Source organism: Heterodontus francisci, chromosome 9 (genome assembly GCF_036365525.1).
Source record: "Heterodontus francisci isolate sHetFra1 chromosome 9, sHetFra1.hap1, whole genome shotgun sequence".
Lineage (NCBI taxonomy): Eukaryota > Metazoa > Chordata > Chondrichthyes > Heterodontiformes > Heterodontidae > Heterodontus > Heterodontus francisci.
This window is the reverse complement of record NC_090379.1, coordinates 23,674,320-23,691,639: the sequence shown is the minus strand read 5'-3', so window position 1 is coordinate 23,691,639 and position 17,320 is coordinate 23,674,320. Positions and strand designations below refer to the sequence as shown.

The following is a 17,320-nucleotide window of genomic DNA, read 5'->3' as shown; positions in this document are numbered from 1 at the left end:
GATTAAAATATGAATGTTCCATTTTTAAATACCCCACACACACACTGGTTAAAGAAAAAAATAAATACATTTTCTCTGCAGAGTTCCTTTACAAAAAAAATACTTTGGCCAAATACTTGTTAATCCTAGAAGAAGGATGAGATATATTGTGACCCAAAATGGCATACAGCCTGGTGGCCAAGTACATGTAGACAGGTCACTGAGATCTTTTCTGGAGTGCTTCTTTTCACTCTGCGTCGATTATTAACCTGGCAGGCTTTCCAGGAGCTCCTCAGGAGAAGCGTGGCATCGGGCTTTAGCTCCCACAAACTAGATATGCAGCATTTCACAGAGACTGGAGGAAGGAGGCAAGCTGGGTGCTTCTCTCTTGGCAGGTTGATCTCCAACTGCTTTCAAAACACAGTTCACAGCTCAACTGAATCAAATCAACATCTATGAAGTGAAACCCACTCCTGACCCTCATAAATTGTAACATGTCACTTCTCTGTAAACATCTCCCCCAAGTCACTGAGGTTACTGTTATTTATTGAGCTTAAGGCATGTGATATCCAGTAAAGGTTTGTTTTCAGACAAGACCCCTCAGTGACCCTTGAAAATAAAACAAACATCCATGGAGTTTTTTTCAGTTTTCCCAAATAAACCCATGTCCATGATTCTAAAAGACGAATCCTCAAAAATGTTTTTAAAAAAAAAAGAAGCACTTCGTAAACACTTGTCGAGTCCTGTAAGAACTTTGTATGCTTCAATGAGATCACCTCTCATTCTTCTAAACTCTAGAGAATACTGGCCCAGCCTTCTCAATCTCCCCTCATAGGACAATCCCTCCATTCCAGAATGAGTCTGGTGAACCTTTGTTGCACTCCCTCTATAGCAAGTATATCCTTCCTTAGGTAAGGTGACCAAAACTGTACACAATACTCCAGGTGGGGTCTCACCAAGGTTCTATACAATTGCAGCAAGACTTCTTTACTCCTGTACTCAAATCCTCTTGCAATAACGGCCAACATAGCATTTGCCTTCCTAATTGCTTGCTGCATCTGCATGTTAGCTTTCAGTGACTCATGAACGAGGGCACCCATGTCCCTTTGGACATCAACACTTCCCAATCTCTCTCCATTTAAGAAATACTCTGCATTTCTGTTTCTCCTTCCAAAGTGGATAACTTCACATTTTTCCACATTATATTCCATCTGCCATGTTCTTGCCCCACACTTAACCTGTCTAAATCCCTTTGAAGCTTCTTTGCATTCTCCTCACAATTCACATTCCCACCTCTTTTCTGTCCATTAGCCAATTCTCAATCCATGCCAGTATATTACCTCCAATCCCATGTGCTCCAATTTTGTTTACTAACCTCTTGTGTGGGACCTTATCAAAGGCTTTCAGCAAATCTCAAAACACCACATCCACTAGTTCCCCCTTATCTATTCTGCTAGTTACATCCTCAAAAAACTCCAACAGGTTTGTCAAATATGATTTCCCTTTCATAAATCCATGTTGACTGCCCAATCCTACCATTATTTTCTAAATGTCTAGTTCTCACATCCTTTATAATAGATTCTAGCATTGTCCCTATTACTGATAGGCTAACAGGTCGGTAGTTCACCCTTTTCTCTCTCCCACCTTCCTTAAATAGTGGGGTTGCATTTGCTATCTTCCAATCTTTAGGAACCGCTCTAGAATCTATAGAATTTTGGAGATGGTCACCAACGCATCCACGATCTCTGCAGCCACCTCTTTCAACACTTCGGGATGTAGATCATCAGGCCCAGGGGATTTCTCTAGTACTACTTTTTTACTAATGCTAATTTCTTTCAATCCCATGGTTCTTCAGTATTTCTGGGAGGTTTTTTGAATCTTCCTCCATGAAGACAGACATGCAGTATTTGTTTAATTTCTCTGTCATTTCCTTATTCCCCATTATAAATTTCCCCCGTTACTGCCTGTAATGGGCTCACATTTGTCTTTGCTAGTCTTTGGTGGTCTTTGCTAATCTTTTCCTTCTATACATACCTAAAGAAGCTTTTACAGTCCGTTTTTATGTTTCTTGCTAGTTTTCTTTTATATTCAATTTTCTCTTTCTTTAACAGTTTCTTGGTCCTCCTTTGCTGAATTCTAAACTGCTGCAAATCCTCAGGCTTGCTGCATTTTTGGCATCTTTGTAAGCCTCTTCCTTTGACCTAATACAATGTTTAACTTCTCTTGTTAGCCATGATTGGATCACTTTTCCTGCTGTGTTTCTGTGCTTCAAAGGAATGTAAATTTATTATAAACTATGCATTAATTCTTTAACTGCTAGCCGTTGTCTGTCCACCATCATACCTCCTAATGTAGTTTCCCAATCTACCACAGCCAACTTGCCCCTCATACCTTCGTAGTTTCATTTGTTTAGATTTAAGACCCTAGTTTCGGATTGAACTAAAGCACTTTCAAACTTAAAATACCTCATCCTTAATTAGTAGCACTACCCCACCTCCTTTTCCTTTTTGCCTATCCTTCCTAAATGTCAAATAGCCTTGAGCATTCAGTTTCCAGTAGAAAGTTTACTTCGCTTCCAGTGTACAGACATTTAAGAGAATTTAAAAAACCTTCTCAAGAATGTTCCGTTTTAGAGGAAAGTACCCACAGTTGCCCAACAATATGTTGGGTTTCTTTGCAGATGTGAGCAGATACTGGATTAACTGCTCTCAGAACAGTATCGCAGAAATTGGGATCGTCCAATTCCTGTGAAGAGAGTGCATCGAAAATCAGGGTCTCCCAAATCCTTTTAGGGTAGAGTGTCAGATTTCAAGGTTGCTGCTTCATCCTGATGAAGCTGGGACACATTGGATGGCTGACTGGCCTCCTTTTATCCATTAATCAGAAGACAGTAACACTGTTCTTTTTTGTATTTTTTGATCTCCTACTTTTTGAAATGCTACACAAATTTTGTAACTCGGACAAGGTTGAAGTTCTTGAACGCTTGAATGATTATACCTGAAAGATCACCTAAATTGAGGGAAGTTGGCTTTACAACCCAAACTAGCTTCAAGTTTAACTATGGGGCTGTTTGAGCAAAATGCAGTTAAACAATCCTATTTTTGATGGTGATATAATACTGTAGTGTAGTTGTCGAAAGATTCAACAGGTGACTTGGAGGAAAAGGATCAAAAGATGAGACAAGTGTGACTTGAGTCATAAAAAAATGTTTTTCTGAGTAGAGTAATGAATGTATGGAATAGTATCCCAATTGAAGTGGTTTAGGCTGTGTTAATTAACACATTAAAAAAAAATCTGGATGCATATCTGATGAGGAACAAGATCAGGGTTATAAGGATAAGTGCAGATGCTGATGAGTAAACGCTGTGTGGAACCTGATAGCTATCTGAGCTGCAGGAACCATGAAAAGCTCATACTAAGAAAGAACTAGCTTAAGGTATATAACACAGTGTAACGCTAGGTAGGTATTCTGGATGCTTCTCCATTAATTTTCTGGACAGGATGAAACTTTGCAAAACATATTTTCAGGTATGTGTTGGATAGTGTCTTTGATGCAGCAAGTTGTTGTACAGTCCCGAGATGAACTTGATGGGCCAAATGGCCTTTACTGGTTCAATGCTTTCTTGTGCTTTTACAAAGAGTAATAAGGGAGTCAGAGTAACCTTTCTTGTGTCAATGTGAAGAAACTTTGACCATATCTTGACTGCAATTGGAAAGCTGCATTTGTGTTTTAAGTGATGTTTAAAGTGGTTTTCGATTGCTTAAAGCAATCTGCAATACTGTAAGACATCTGGACTGTTTTCAAACATTTGTGGAGGTTTAATTACAAGCATGTTTTTCTTGGTTCAGTGTGTTGAATGAAGTTAAGGGTCCATCATAGAAATTGCTGTATTTTAATCTTTTGGATTATCTCTCCACATCAAAATTTGGGGTATTTCTTACCTGTGCTCCACAGTGTACTTGGCACTATTGCATTGAGTGCTGGCGCTTTACTAGAGTGAGTGATGCACCAAGCAAAATGGTGGCAGTTCAAATCCATGCTGCTACACAGGTGAAAACTCCATATAAAAATGTACTGTTCACTTTCTGGTCTGTTAATAAGGATGGAGGTAGCTAGCACCATTTAAAGGATGAAAAGTGGAATAAAACATGGTCAAATACATTTATGATTGAGAACTTTTTCTTCTGCTCCTAAAATAGGGAAAAGCTAATTTTGACTAGAACTTGTTGTTTTATTCTTTTTAATAAACCATTTTTGTACAGATATTGGTGAACCAAAAAAGCTGACTTCAAGCTTTCAGCAAATTCCCCCAACTGTAATGATCCAAGATGAAGTTAAAATGTGTGTGTACTTCAAGGGAATAATGCAATCCAGCCAGTTTAGTAATTTTGTAGAAACTAGCAATGTCTTGATTGCTTTTATATCAAATGGGTCAATGGCACTTGGTCATTTTGTTTGGCTGAACATGATGGATTAAATGGATCTATATGTATTCAATGATAAATGTAGATGTGTTAAGGCACTCAGTTTGCCAGTGATGTTTCCTGCATAACTTCATTCTTTCTACTTCATTTATACAGGCCTTGCCTTATGATCTGACTGATTACTCAGTGGTAAAATATTCATTGAAACACAAACAGTTGACGAGCCAAAGAAAAGCTGAGGGGGGCAGGAAGGAGGGAAAGTACAAGAGTCAAAGCCAAACTAAATATGGATCTCAGAATGGTGTTGCATGTCCTACTTAATTCATATTGAACTAAGCCAGACTATTAAACTAAACCCCATCAAACACGCACAAAAAAATGACAGCTCTGCCTTCTTCCCTGCTGTTTAGAATTGGTATACATTTTGGTGTTCTGCACCTGGGATTTTTTCTGTATTTTTCTCAGTTTCCAATCGAATATGTATTCATTAATGCTGCTGAAACCTCATTGGTTGCTCAGGCCGGAAAGTTCCTGGAGCTTATTTTCCTATTCGGAGCCATCAGTTTTTTTTCATGTATTCATGGGATGTGGACATAGAAGCCTGCAAGATCAGCAATTATTGCCCATTACTAATTGCCCTTGAAAAGATGGTGGTGAGTCATCATCTTGAACTGCTGTAATCCATATGGTGTAGGTACACCCACAGTGATGTTAGGGCAGGTATTCCAGGATTCTAACCTAGTGACAGTGAAGCAACGGTATATAGTTCCAAGTGTGTAACTTGGAGGGGGACTTGCAGGTGGTAGTGTTCCCATGCATCTGCTGCCCTTGTTCTTCTGGGTGGTCAAGGTTGTGGGTTTGGAAGGTGCTGTCGAAGGAACCTTGGCAAGTTGCTGCAGTACATCTTGTAGCTGGTACACACTACTGCCACTGAGCGTCGGTGGTAGAAGGAGTGAATGTTTAAGGTTGTGGATGGTGTACCAATCAAGCGGGCTGCTTTGTCGTGAATGGTGTCGAACTTCTTGAGTGTTGTTGGAGCTGCACCCATCCAGGCAAGTGAAGAGTTTTCTATCACACTCAGTTTTTCCTTGTAGATGGTGGATAGGCTTTGGGGAGTCAGGAGGTGAGTTACTTGCCACAGAATTCCAAGTCTCTGACCTCCTCTTGTAGCCACAGTATTTATATGGCTGGTCCCATTAAGTTTGGTCAATGGTAAGCACCTGGATGATGATGGGGGGATTCAGCGATGGTAATGCCATTGAAAGTCAAAGCGAGATGGTGAGAATCTCTCGTCAGCCCAAGCCTGCATGTTGTCCAGATCTTGCTACATGTGGGCATGGAATGCTTCATTATCTAAGGAGTTGCGAATGGAACCGAACACGGTACAATCATCAGCGAACATCCGGACTTCTGACCTTATGATGGAGGGAAGGTCATGGCTGAAGTAGCTGAATATGGTTGGGCCCAGGGCACTGCCTTGAGGAATTCCTGTAGCAATGTTCTGGGATGAAATGATTGACCTCTAACAGCCACAGCCATCTTAATTTGTGCTGGGTAAGACTCCAACCAATGAGTTTTTCCCAATTCCCCTTGACTTCATTTTTGCTAGGGCTTCTCGATGCCACACGTGGTTAAATGCAGTCACTGTCACTTCACCTCTTGAATTCAGCTCCTTGGTCCAAGTTTGGACCAAGGCTATAATGAGGTCTAGAGCCAAGTGTTCCTGGCAGAACCCAAACTGACCATCAGTGAACAAGTTATTGGTGAGTATATCTTGGAACTATATCGCCGTTCCTTCACTGCCGCTGGGTCAAAATCCTGGAACTCCCTTCCGAACAGCACTTTGGGTGTACCTACCTCACATGGACTGCAGTAGTTCAAGAAGGCAGCTCACCACCACCTTCTCAAGGGCAATTAGGGATAGGCAATAAATGCTGGCATAGCCAGTGACGCCCACATCGCATGAATGAATCCAAAAAAGTGCCACCTGATAGCACTGTTGGTGACACCTTCCATTACGTTACTGATGATTGAGTGTAAACTGATGGTTGGGCAGGTTAGGTGTTAGCCCTAGTTCAGTTGGCAGTGTGCTCTCCTCTGAATCAGAAGGTTGTGGATTTAAGTCACATTGCAGAGACTTGAGAGTACATAATCCAAGCTGCAACACATAGGGATTGCTGCACTGTTGGAGGTGCTGTCTTTCGGATGAGACGTTAAACCACCCTGGATTGGGCCATGGATTTGAAGACGGGGATGAGGATTTTAAAGTCTAAGCATTGCTAATTTGGCCCTTTTCTCAAAAAGCTCAATCAGATAATTGAGGTAAAGTTTCTGTTATTGGTATGTTGGGATTCTCCAATAACTCAGTTCTATTAGATGATCTTAAATCACATCCCTATATGTCTTCCAGAAACTTCCCTGCAACTGACATGAGAGAAACAGACCTATAAATCCTGACATTTGATTTCTTCCCCTCCCTAAATGTTAGGACCACAATACATGCCTCCCTTCAGTCGACTGGAACTATTCCAGATTTTAAAAAAGCTATTAGTAATTTGCTTAATTCACCTCCCATACCTTAACCTCTCTGGGATAAATGGCATCAGTCCAGTCACTCCATTGGCCTTGAATGCTTTAATCCTAGCCAAGACAATTTCTGCATTTATTCCTATGGAGTCAGTTTTACCAGCACTCCTATCTGGCATCACTGGCACCATGCTGTTATATTCAATAGTGAAAAACAATACAAAGTACTCAGTTAATACTTCACCCATATTCTGACCCTCATGCCTGTCTGTCCCTCCTATTTAACCTGTCCAGCTAAATTTCTCAGAGGACTTCTATGGTCCTTAATCATTTATCTGGCTTGTTATGAAGGTGCTTCCATTATGAATAATTTTGAGGACTTATGTTTAAAAAACTGAGGAGATGCTGGACTTGTTTTTTTCTTTCTAAAAGCTTCACTGGAAGGATACTTGGGACTCTGCCTCTTCCAGCAAGTGTTTGTTTTTAAACAGTGAAGTTTGAATCAACCTAAGGAGCCTTGCTGACTATTAAAGTTGTTTTCAGAGAAGTCACGTGTCTGGTTTTATGGCTCAGGCGTTTTGTTTTTGTTTTTGGATATTGTTTGAGTTCAGTTGGGGTGTAAACCTGCTAAGAGAGAGAAGCCACCAGCTCATTCTTTTCCACCTCCTGAGAAACTGAAAATTCAGTATGAGAGCTAGAGAAACTGATGCAGCATTTCTCCTGAAAAACCTGCCAGACTCTTCCTCTACGTCGCCTGAAGAGAACTGCTGCAGAAAGAAGCCAGTGACAGCCATCTCCGTGTACCTGGACACCAGACCAAAGGGCAATTTGAGAACATTCCATATCTTATCCTTTTTCTTGAAGAATTAACAAGTATCTGGCCAAAGTTTTTTTTTTTTGTAAAGTGATCTCTGCAGATCAAATGTCTTTTTTTTTCTTTAACCTGGGTGTGTGTGTTATTTAGAAGGGAATGTTCATATTTCAACCTTTGTGTTAATAAGCTTTGCATCTTTATTGAATCAGTCTTGTTTTAGAATACATTAATAATTTTGTTGTTTATTAAAGAAAGTCATCTGGTTGGTGGATTTTGTTCTGAAACAAAAATAGAAGTATATAATTGACTGTATTGGTAACTGGGTAAAACATTTAAATATATATTGTGACCGCGGAGAAGTGGAACTAGAGAAAGACGGTGCACTCTTCCAGCCTCGGTCGTAACATATAATTGGGGGTCGGTCTGGAATAACCCAAAGCTGACTAATTGCAATTGTAAGTGGGAAAAGGAAAACACCAGGTTTCTTGTGCATTCAAATTTACACTACCGGAATGACTACTTTTGTTGCAAGTGCGTTTGTGCAGCAGTCTGGAATAGATTATGCTTCTTTAAATGTATTGTCCCCTGATGAGCTGTCAAGTATGGCGGAGCACTTGAAGTTAGATATTGGACCAGAAGCTAGGTGGGCTGAAATTCAGAGATTAGAGGCCAGACAGCTGGAGATTGAAGTCAAAGAGCCAGAGGGACGAGTAGAATCGGAAGAAGACAAGGTCACACTGGCACAGTTTCAGTTGGACAGGAGGAAGCTAGAGCTAGAATTTCAGGTGAGGGAAAAGGAAAAAGAAAGGCTATTTCAAAGGGAGCAAACAGAGCAGCAGGAGAGAGAAAAGGAAAAAGAGAGAGCATTTCAAAGGGAGTAAGCAGAGCAGCAGGAGAGAGAAGAAAGGGAACGAGAAAGCATATTCTAATTTTTTTTAAAAAGCTGGAACTAGAAAAGAAAATGCCCTTGACCCTGATGGAAATTCTGAGGAGGAAAGACCTGACTTCAACCCATAACCCAGTGAGGAGCTGTTTAAATTTGTGCAAGCCCTACTAAAGTTTGGGGAAAGGGGTGTAAAGGCATTTTTCATTTCTTTTGAAAAGAAAGCTAAACAGATGAGATGGCCGAAAGAAAACTGGACACTGCTCATGCCAAGCAGGTTGATGGGCAGAGCTCATGAAGTTTACGCCATGGTTTCTGCAGATTATGAGATTGTACAAAAGGCTATTCTCGCTGCTTACAAGTTGGTCCCTGAAGCTTAAAGGCAGAAATTTCAGAACCTCCGGAAACAGCCTGGGCAGACTTGTATAGAGAGTAAAGCAAATTAACTTTGATCATTGGATGCGAGCACTTAAGGTAGAGACCACGTATGAGACCCTTAGGGAAATAATTCTTCTGGAAAGATTTAAAAATTCACTCCCTCCACTAGTAAGAACCCATGTAGCGAGCCAGAAAGGCAGCTGAGATCGCTGATGATTGCGAGCTTGTCCACAAGCCCAAACCCTTTTCCCATCACCCCCACAAACCTGAGAAGCTCTGACTGCAGCTGTAGGCCAAGTACAAAAAAATCTGAAAGCTATAGGGAATTTTTGTCAAAAGGAAAAGTAATTTCTTATCCCTCAAGTGAGTCAGGTAAACCAATATACTTAAGGATACAGGAGCTACCCAAACTCTTTTGCTGGGGAAAGGCATGACTTTTCCACCAGCGAGCACATTGAATCCCAAGGTTTTAGTGAATGGTATCAGCGGGGAGTATCTACCTGTACCTTTATATCGTGTGTACCTGGAGTGTGACGTAATTGTCTGGACAGTAACTGTAGAAATTGTCCATTGTGTGCCTATAGATGGAGTTGACCTACTCCTGGGGAATGATTTGGCCGGAGTGAAGGTAGTAGCTTCTCCAGTAGTCATGGAAAAGACCAAGTGAAGTCAAAGAGACAGAGCAGTTGCAGGAAAAGGTTCCAGGAATTTTTCCTTCATGTATAGTGACCCGAGCAATGGCTAAACAAGTTCCATTTCTGGAGGTCAAATTGGCACCGCAGACCGATAACAGAATATCTGAAACTTTAGAGTCATAGAGAGGTACGGCACTGAAACAGGCCCTTCAGCCCACGTGTCTGTGCCGACCATCAACCACCCATTTATATTAATCCTACATTAATCCCATATTCCCTGCCACATCCCCACCTTCCCTCAATTCTCCTACCACCTACCTACACTAGGGGCAATTTACAATGGCCAATTTACCTATCAACCTGCAAGTCTTTGGCTGTGGGAGGAAACCGGAGCACCCGGCATAAATCCACACGGTCACAGGGAGAACTTGCAAACTCTGCACAGGCAGTACCCAGAACCGAACCCGGGTCACTGGAGCTGTGAGGCTACGGTGCTAACCACTGCGCCACTGTACTGCCCTTTGGGGATTTGGATAATCCGACAGAAAAGTTCAGTAAGTCTTCTCTGGTCAAGTAAAGTGGCACAATCGGTTCTAGCTGAAGTCAAGGGAGTTCCGGAAGGCTACTATATTAAAAATGGGATTCTGATAAGGAAGTGGAGACCTCCTCACAGACCTGTGGATGAAGAATAGACAGTGGTTCACCAGATAGTGGTTCCGCTCAAGTATCGCCAGGAATATTGAGGATAGCCCATGAAATTCCTATGGCGGAATATGTGGGGATCCAGAAGACCCAATCACGTATAGATCAACATTTTTACTGGCCAGGTCTTTGCAAGGAGGTGGTGCAGTTTTGTAAAATGTGCCATATGTGCCAGATTGTGGAAAAAACTGCAACCTGCCATAAAACCAGCACCTATACTTCCCATACCTGATTTTGGGGAACCATTTTGTAGGGTGTTGGTAGACTGTGTGGGACCTTTACCGAAAACAGAAGTGGGACATCAATATATACTCACTATTATCGATATGGCTGTTCGGTTCCCAGAGCCCATTCCCTTGAGAACAATTTCTGCTAAGGTAGTGGTAGACAAGATAACCCCTGTTCTTCACTCGATATAGATTACGGATTGAGATCCAGTCGAAACAAGGTTCCAATTTTATGTCTAAAATTTTTCAGTAAGTTTTGAGTAATCTGGGTATAACACAAAGTCCTCAGCATACCACCCACAGTCGCAAGGGGCTTTAGAACGGTGCCATCAGACCCTCAAAGCAATGATCGGGGCATTCTTCTTTTGGGCCTCCTCATCTCGAGAGACAATGGATACGCGCCTGGAGGTGGTCAGTGGTTTGTGAAGCAGCGCCTGGAGTGGCTATAAAGGCCAATTCTAGAGCGACAGGCTCTTCCACAGGTGCTGCAGAGAAATTTGTTTGTCGGGGCTGTTGCACAGTTGGCTCTCCCCTTGCGCCTCTGTCTTTTTTCCTGCCAACTACTAAGTCTCTTCGACTCACCACATTTTAGCCCTGTCTTTATGGCTGCCCGCCAGCTCTGGCGAACGCTGGCAACTGACTCCCACGACTTGTGATCAATTTCACAGGATTTCATGTCGAGTTTGCAGACGTCTTTAAAGCGGAGACATGGACGGCTGGCGGGTCTGATACCAGTGGCGAGCTCGCTGTACAATGTGCCTTTGGGGATCCTGCCATCTTCCATGCGGCTCACATGGCCAAGCCATCTCAAGCGCCGCTGACTCAGTAGTGTGTACAAGCTGGGGATGTTGGCCGCCTCGAGGACTTCTGTGTTGGAGATACGGTCCTGCCACCTGATGCCAAGTATTCTCCGGAGGCAGCGAAGATGGAATGAATTGAGACGTCGCTCTTGGCTGACATATGTTGTCCAGGCCTCGCTGCCATAGAGCAAGGTACTGAGGACACAGGCCTGATACACTCGGACTTTTGACATACTGTCATGAATATCCCCATGATTGGGGTAAAGGGTTGGAATTTCTTTTGTTTGCCACTAGGGATTCACCAAATGAATCTACCAGTTTTAGTCCTTCTGAATTAGTTTATGGAGTTGAGGTAAGAGGTCCTCTAAAACTAATCAAAGATAAGTTTTTAGAACAGAGGGATGAATCTTACATGTTAGATTATGTATTAGAAAGCGGCTGTCAAGAGTCTGCCAAGTGGCTCAGGAGCACCTTAAAGCTTCCCAGACAACCATGAAGAAATGGGCAGACAAGCATGCCAAGACCCGACCATTTCAACCAGGGGATGAGGTGTTCGTATTACTGCCTTTTCAGGGTGAACCACTGCAAGCACGCTTCAGTGGACCATATGCCACATCAGTATGTTAAAACAATATCACTGTCGGAAGTCTTGTTTTATAATAAATTAATAATTTTGTTGTTTATTAAAGAAAACGGGTTGGTGTATTTTATTCTGAAACAAAAATAGATAAAGTATATAATTGGCCCTGTCGGTAACTGGGTAAAACATTTAAATGTGTGTTGTGACCCGTGGAGAAGTGGAACTAGAGGAAGACTGTGCACTCTTCCCGCCTCTGGATCAAGGGATATGGGGAGAAAACAGAACAGGGTACTGAATTAGACGATCAGCCATGATCTTTTTTGAATGGCGGAGCAGGGCCAAATGGCCTACTCCTATTTTCTGTGTTTCTGTAACAGGCTTCTGAGCTAACTGTTAAAGCTTTACCATTAGTACTGTATCAGCTCACAATCCTCTTTCTATAATACCCTTTTAACATTTCTAACAGTGGCTTTATTAGCTGGTCTGTACCTTGAGCATGCACTAACTCTCTTGGCAGTTATTGGTTTTGTACTAAGTGAAATATTTCTTTGAGAGAAATTTTAATGGTATTAACTTGCACTTATATAGCTCCTTTAATGTAGAAAAACATCCCGAGGCTCTTCACAGAAACTTAATTAGACAAGGGACACTGAGCCAAAGATGATGATAATGGTGTGAGGGGTGACAAAGTATAGTCAGAGGGGGTTTAAACAAGTGTGTCAAAGGAGGAGAGGCAAGGTGGAGAGATTTAGGAAGGGAATTCCAGAATTGAAGACTGAGCTGCCAATGGTGGGACGAAGGACAACTATGCACAGGAGGCCAACATTGGAGGAATGCAGAGTTATCCAGCGTTTTAACACTAGGAAGAGAAATTTCAAATTTGAGACATAGGAGACTGGAAGCCAGTGTAGGTCAGCCTGATCAAGTGATGGGCGAGGGGTATTTTCTCTGTGAACACCTCTATTCAGGTTTCACTGCACCATCTACCCTCCTTTTTATTCAAGGAATATGCATATAAGTCCAGATTTAAATAAACTTAATTTTTCCACTGTTATTTCTACTTTAAGGGATATCCCAATGTATCCTGAAAATTGAGGCCTCCTGAAATCTGGTAATAAAACCAATGTTACAAATGCATCCCACATGCATCTATCTGACATCCTGGATTCACTGCTTAAGGACTCAATTTAATAAATTAGTTTTCTTAGTATTGACCTCTATATCATGAGTTAGGAAGCAATTGTTGACTGCTTTACTTCCTTCCAAATTTGGCTTCCCCTCTTTACTGGATGGGTAATTTAAATCTTCCAAAGCATCAATTCTATCCTGTTCTCCTGCCCTTCTAATTTTCTCTCAGTATGCCCTGTGTTGCTGAACTACCCTGTTCACTTTCTACAGAAATATCCTGGTGGCCTATAACTGGAACCAAGGATCACCTTTGGACCACCTCCCTTATTCAGCTGCATCAAAATTGTTTCACAACCTTTTTGTTGACACTCCTTCTCTCACATAGGAGCATAGAAACTAGGAGCAGGAGTAGGCCATGTGGCCCCTCGGGTCTGCTCCGCCTTTCAATACGATCATGGCTGATCTTCTGTCTCAACTCCACTTTCCTGCACATTCCCCATATCCCTTGTCTCCGAGAGACCAAAAATCTGTCTATCTTAACCTTTAATCTACTCAACGATGGAGCATCCACAACCCTCGAGTAGACAGTTCCAAAGATTCACAACCCTCTGAGTAAAGAAATTTCTCCTCATCTCAGTCCTAAATGATCGACCCCTTATCCCGAGACTGTGCGCCGTGTTCTAGATTCCCCAGTTGTTGCCCACTCTCTTAACCTATCTGTATCTCTTAACAGCCTCTTTGTGTCCTCCTCACAACTTGCATTCCCACCTGGCTGACAATACTAATCTAACTTGGATACATTATTCTTGGTCTCTTCACCTAAGCTCATTAATCTAGACCATAAATAACTTGAGGCCCCAGCACTGATCCTTGTGGCACTCCACTAATTATAGCCTATCAACTTGAAAATGCCCCGTTTATCCCTACCGTCTGATTCCTATCTGTTAACCAGTCCACCATCCATACTAATGTATTACCCCCACTTCTATGAACCTTTATCTTGCATATTAACCTTTTGTGTGGCACCTTATTGTATGCCTTTTGGAAATCCAAGTATGCTGAACCTACTGGCTCCCTTTTATCTACTCTGCTAGTTACATCCTCAAAAATCTAAAATTTGTCAAACACTGTTTCCCTGTCATAAAACCATATTGACTCTGTCTGATCAAACTGTGATCTAAGTGCATTGTTATGACTTCCTTAATAATAGATTCCAGCATTTTCCTGATGACTGATGTCAAGCTGGGGATTTGTCAGCTTTTAGTCCTTTAAGTTTCTCTAATATGTTTTCTCTGCTGATTTTAATTGCTTTAAGTTCCTCATTCTTACTAGCTCCTTGGTTACCCTTTATTTCTGGTATGTAATTTGTGTCCACCACTGTGAAGGCAGACACAAAATATTTGTTCAATATCACTGCCATTTCCTCATTCCTCATTTAATTACTGGTCCTCTGCCTCTAAGGAACCAGTGTTTACTTGAGCTACTTTCCTTTTTATAGACTTATATGTAATCTCAACTATATCATCTTTTTATAACTGGAGCTGCAACCCTTCCATTTTGACCTGTCCTATGTGCAAGTTGGCTTGGCATTCTAAATCATGGTATGATGTTTTAGCAACTTCAAATTAAAATGCACATCTTTGGCCACAAAACGCCAAACTCTAGATATTAGTCCCAATGCTCTCGGTTGGAAATGTTTTTGTTTCCTAATTTGAGTTGTGTGCTTGGTTATTATTCCATGAAATTAAGAGCGTGGTAACCTTAACTTAGTAAGCCTGCCTTGTTCATTCTTGCTTCACTATGATCCCAGCCGAGGATGATTCACCTGCTCAATGGCAGTCAGTTACTGTTGCCACCGTGACGTATTAAAATGAAATTGTTTCCGTGATGCAATTTTGTACCAAGTTAGGTTCCTAATTGCAATGTTTACTTTTCGTATAAACGTAACAGAAGATGTAAATGATTTTAATTTCAAAATGATATTTTCTAAGTTTTATTGAAAAGATTTCAAGAAATGTACTTTGGGAATGAAAATGTGAAACTTGAGGCAGGCACTTTTCCTATTTTTCTGTTGCACTGTAAAGTCATCATAAATTACACATTGAATATGGTGCTCCATTGTGGTCACTCTGTTTCTGGAAAAGTCAAGCTGTTCAAAAAAGGCATCAAAATAATTCCAGGTTTTAGTCAATTGTACTATGAAGAGAGGCTAAGAAAACCAAATCTCTTTCCATTGGAAAAAAGGCAATGCATGGAGACTTAAACAAAGTGTCTCTATAGTCAATTTTCTGACTTGAAGGCAGTGATTTGTACTGGGGTACTGCATAATACTGAGGATTTTTTAGGTCAGAATATAATCATTTGTCATAAAGGGGAAACATAGAAACAAAGAACCTTGCATACCTCAGACTTGACTCTTTACCCTCCTCTTTCCTACCCTTTTGCATAGCATTTGGGAATATCGTATACTCTGACTAGTTAGGCAAGGCTGTCTAAACAGGACTGAGCATTGTTCCTTTTCTGGAATGTTTCACTGGCATGTGGCTGCGTTGCTGGAATTATTGAAACTCACCAAAACTGAGGCTAGTGGATTGTGAGCACCTTGCAGGCCTCAAACACTGGCTTCTGTCAGTACGATTTTAGAGCTTGATCACTTTAGCTGTTCTGGTCTGCTTTTGGTTAAATGGCAAATTACTGTTTTCTGATCTTAAAAAAAAAACTTCCCTCCATTAATCTTTTGTATTTCTTTTATAGTTGTGTCTCAACAGGACATGTTGGAAGATGCTCAGAAAAAGCTACTGAACCTAGTCAACAACAGTGAAGGTAAAATTGACAAGTAAGCACTGATGCTCATCTTTATTTTCTGACTAAAATAGATTAATAGTTTGTTTGCAATCCTAATGTGGCTGTTGTAGTCCAGCAAGACCAGCATGTTGAATGGATGGTATTAGGTTATGTCATGCAGTGAAAGGAGAATTCTGATTACTCTGGATTGAAGTAATTCAACTTGAAATGTAGCAGCAACCTGTCAGGAAGCAAAACATTAGGAAACATTTGACTTTCAGTGACACTTATTTGAACAACTGTAATAACCTACTCTAGACTTATCTTTTGTTTCTTTACCTGTCCCATTTTCATCCACTTTTGCCTTTCCCTTTGTCACTTAATCACTCCTGCCCTCCACCTTGTTGCAGACCTCCCCTTTTGTTTTTTCCTCTCATTCCCTGTTTAAAACTTATTACATTTCTAACTTTTTCCAGTTCTGATGAAAGGTCATCGACCTGAAATGTTAACTGTGTCTCCACAGATGCTGCCAGACCTTCTGAGTATTTCCAGCATTTTCTGAAATAAATCAGATTTTCAGCGTCCAAAGTATTTTTTGTAACAACCTACTGTTGGCTAAGCTTTTTGTGCTAGGATTAAGAGTGTAATCTTTGCATTTTATAGCATTCTAAATGTTGTTAATTTATGAATTATCGGCTAGTCATCTGTTGTTTGGGTTTGAAGCACACATTTTGGTTGGGGTTCATCACTGAGATCGAGCTTTCTTCTATGATTGATAAACTCAAATATGAATGCTGAGATCATCTGCAGCCACCCCACCATTTTGTGTCTTTGTACTTCTATTCGGCATGATATGCCTTCCTGACCTTTACTGGAGTACAGCTCACAGCTACCAGCAACTCTATTCTTAATTGGTGAGTTCGGACAATGTTTTTTTCAGTAGACTGTTTCACCATAAAGAGCATCAGATCCAAGCCCAATCCTGTTCTTGTCAGGCATCCACAAGCACACATTTTCCAGTAGTAGTCATTGAATGGTACTCTGGTGAAGGATCCCTAACCTTTTTCCATTCTCCTCTAAGCCTGAGATATTGAGCTATTTTAGAATTGCCTTGACTGAATCAGGCACAGAGCAGAGGAGCGAACTAACCTGGTCTCAGTGGCTCAATCCCACAGCATTTGCTGCATTTGTCCATTGAAACAATGGGGAGAATTTGCTATTGCTCTACATTATGTGCAATTACAATGATTTAAAACAAAAAAAGTTATTGCTTCTCCAATTTACTGAAGGTCCTGACTTCCTGGTATGTGATTCCATCGGTAACTACTGTCTTTGTGAGCCCAGACACAGATTGTCGACAGGCTATTCACCTATGGAGATCGACACATTCAAGCTAAATCCTGACGTCATCCAGTATTTACACATGCAGACTTGACAGCAGGGGTCAAAGGATAGTCAT

At 41.2% G+C, this 17,320-nt stretch overlaps 1 protein-coding gene across 3 annotated transcripts in view; it reads left to right on the top strand.

The window, feature by feature from the left end:
* The window catches only part of trip11 (thyroid hormone receptor interactor 11), a 143,559-nt gene that overhangs the window by 113,401 nt on the left and 12,838 nt on the right, over positions 1–17,320 (top strand). For 2 of the 3 annotated variants that reach the window (XM_068038692.1, XM_068038691.1), the window contains exon 17: positions 15,832–15,913. In XM_068038692.1, the coding sequence (XP_067894793.1) occupies positions 15,832–15,913 (82 nt within the window). The remainder of the gene's footprint in view (positions 1–15,831; positions 15,914–17,320) is intronic. The other variant, XM_068038693.1, reaches the window with a different exon arrangement.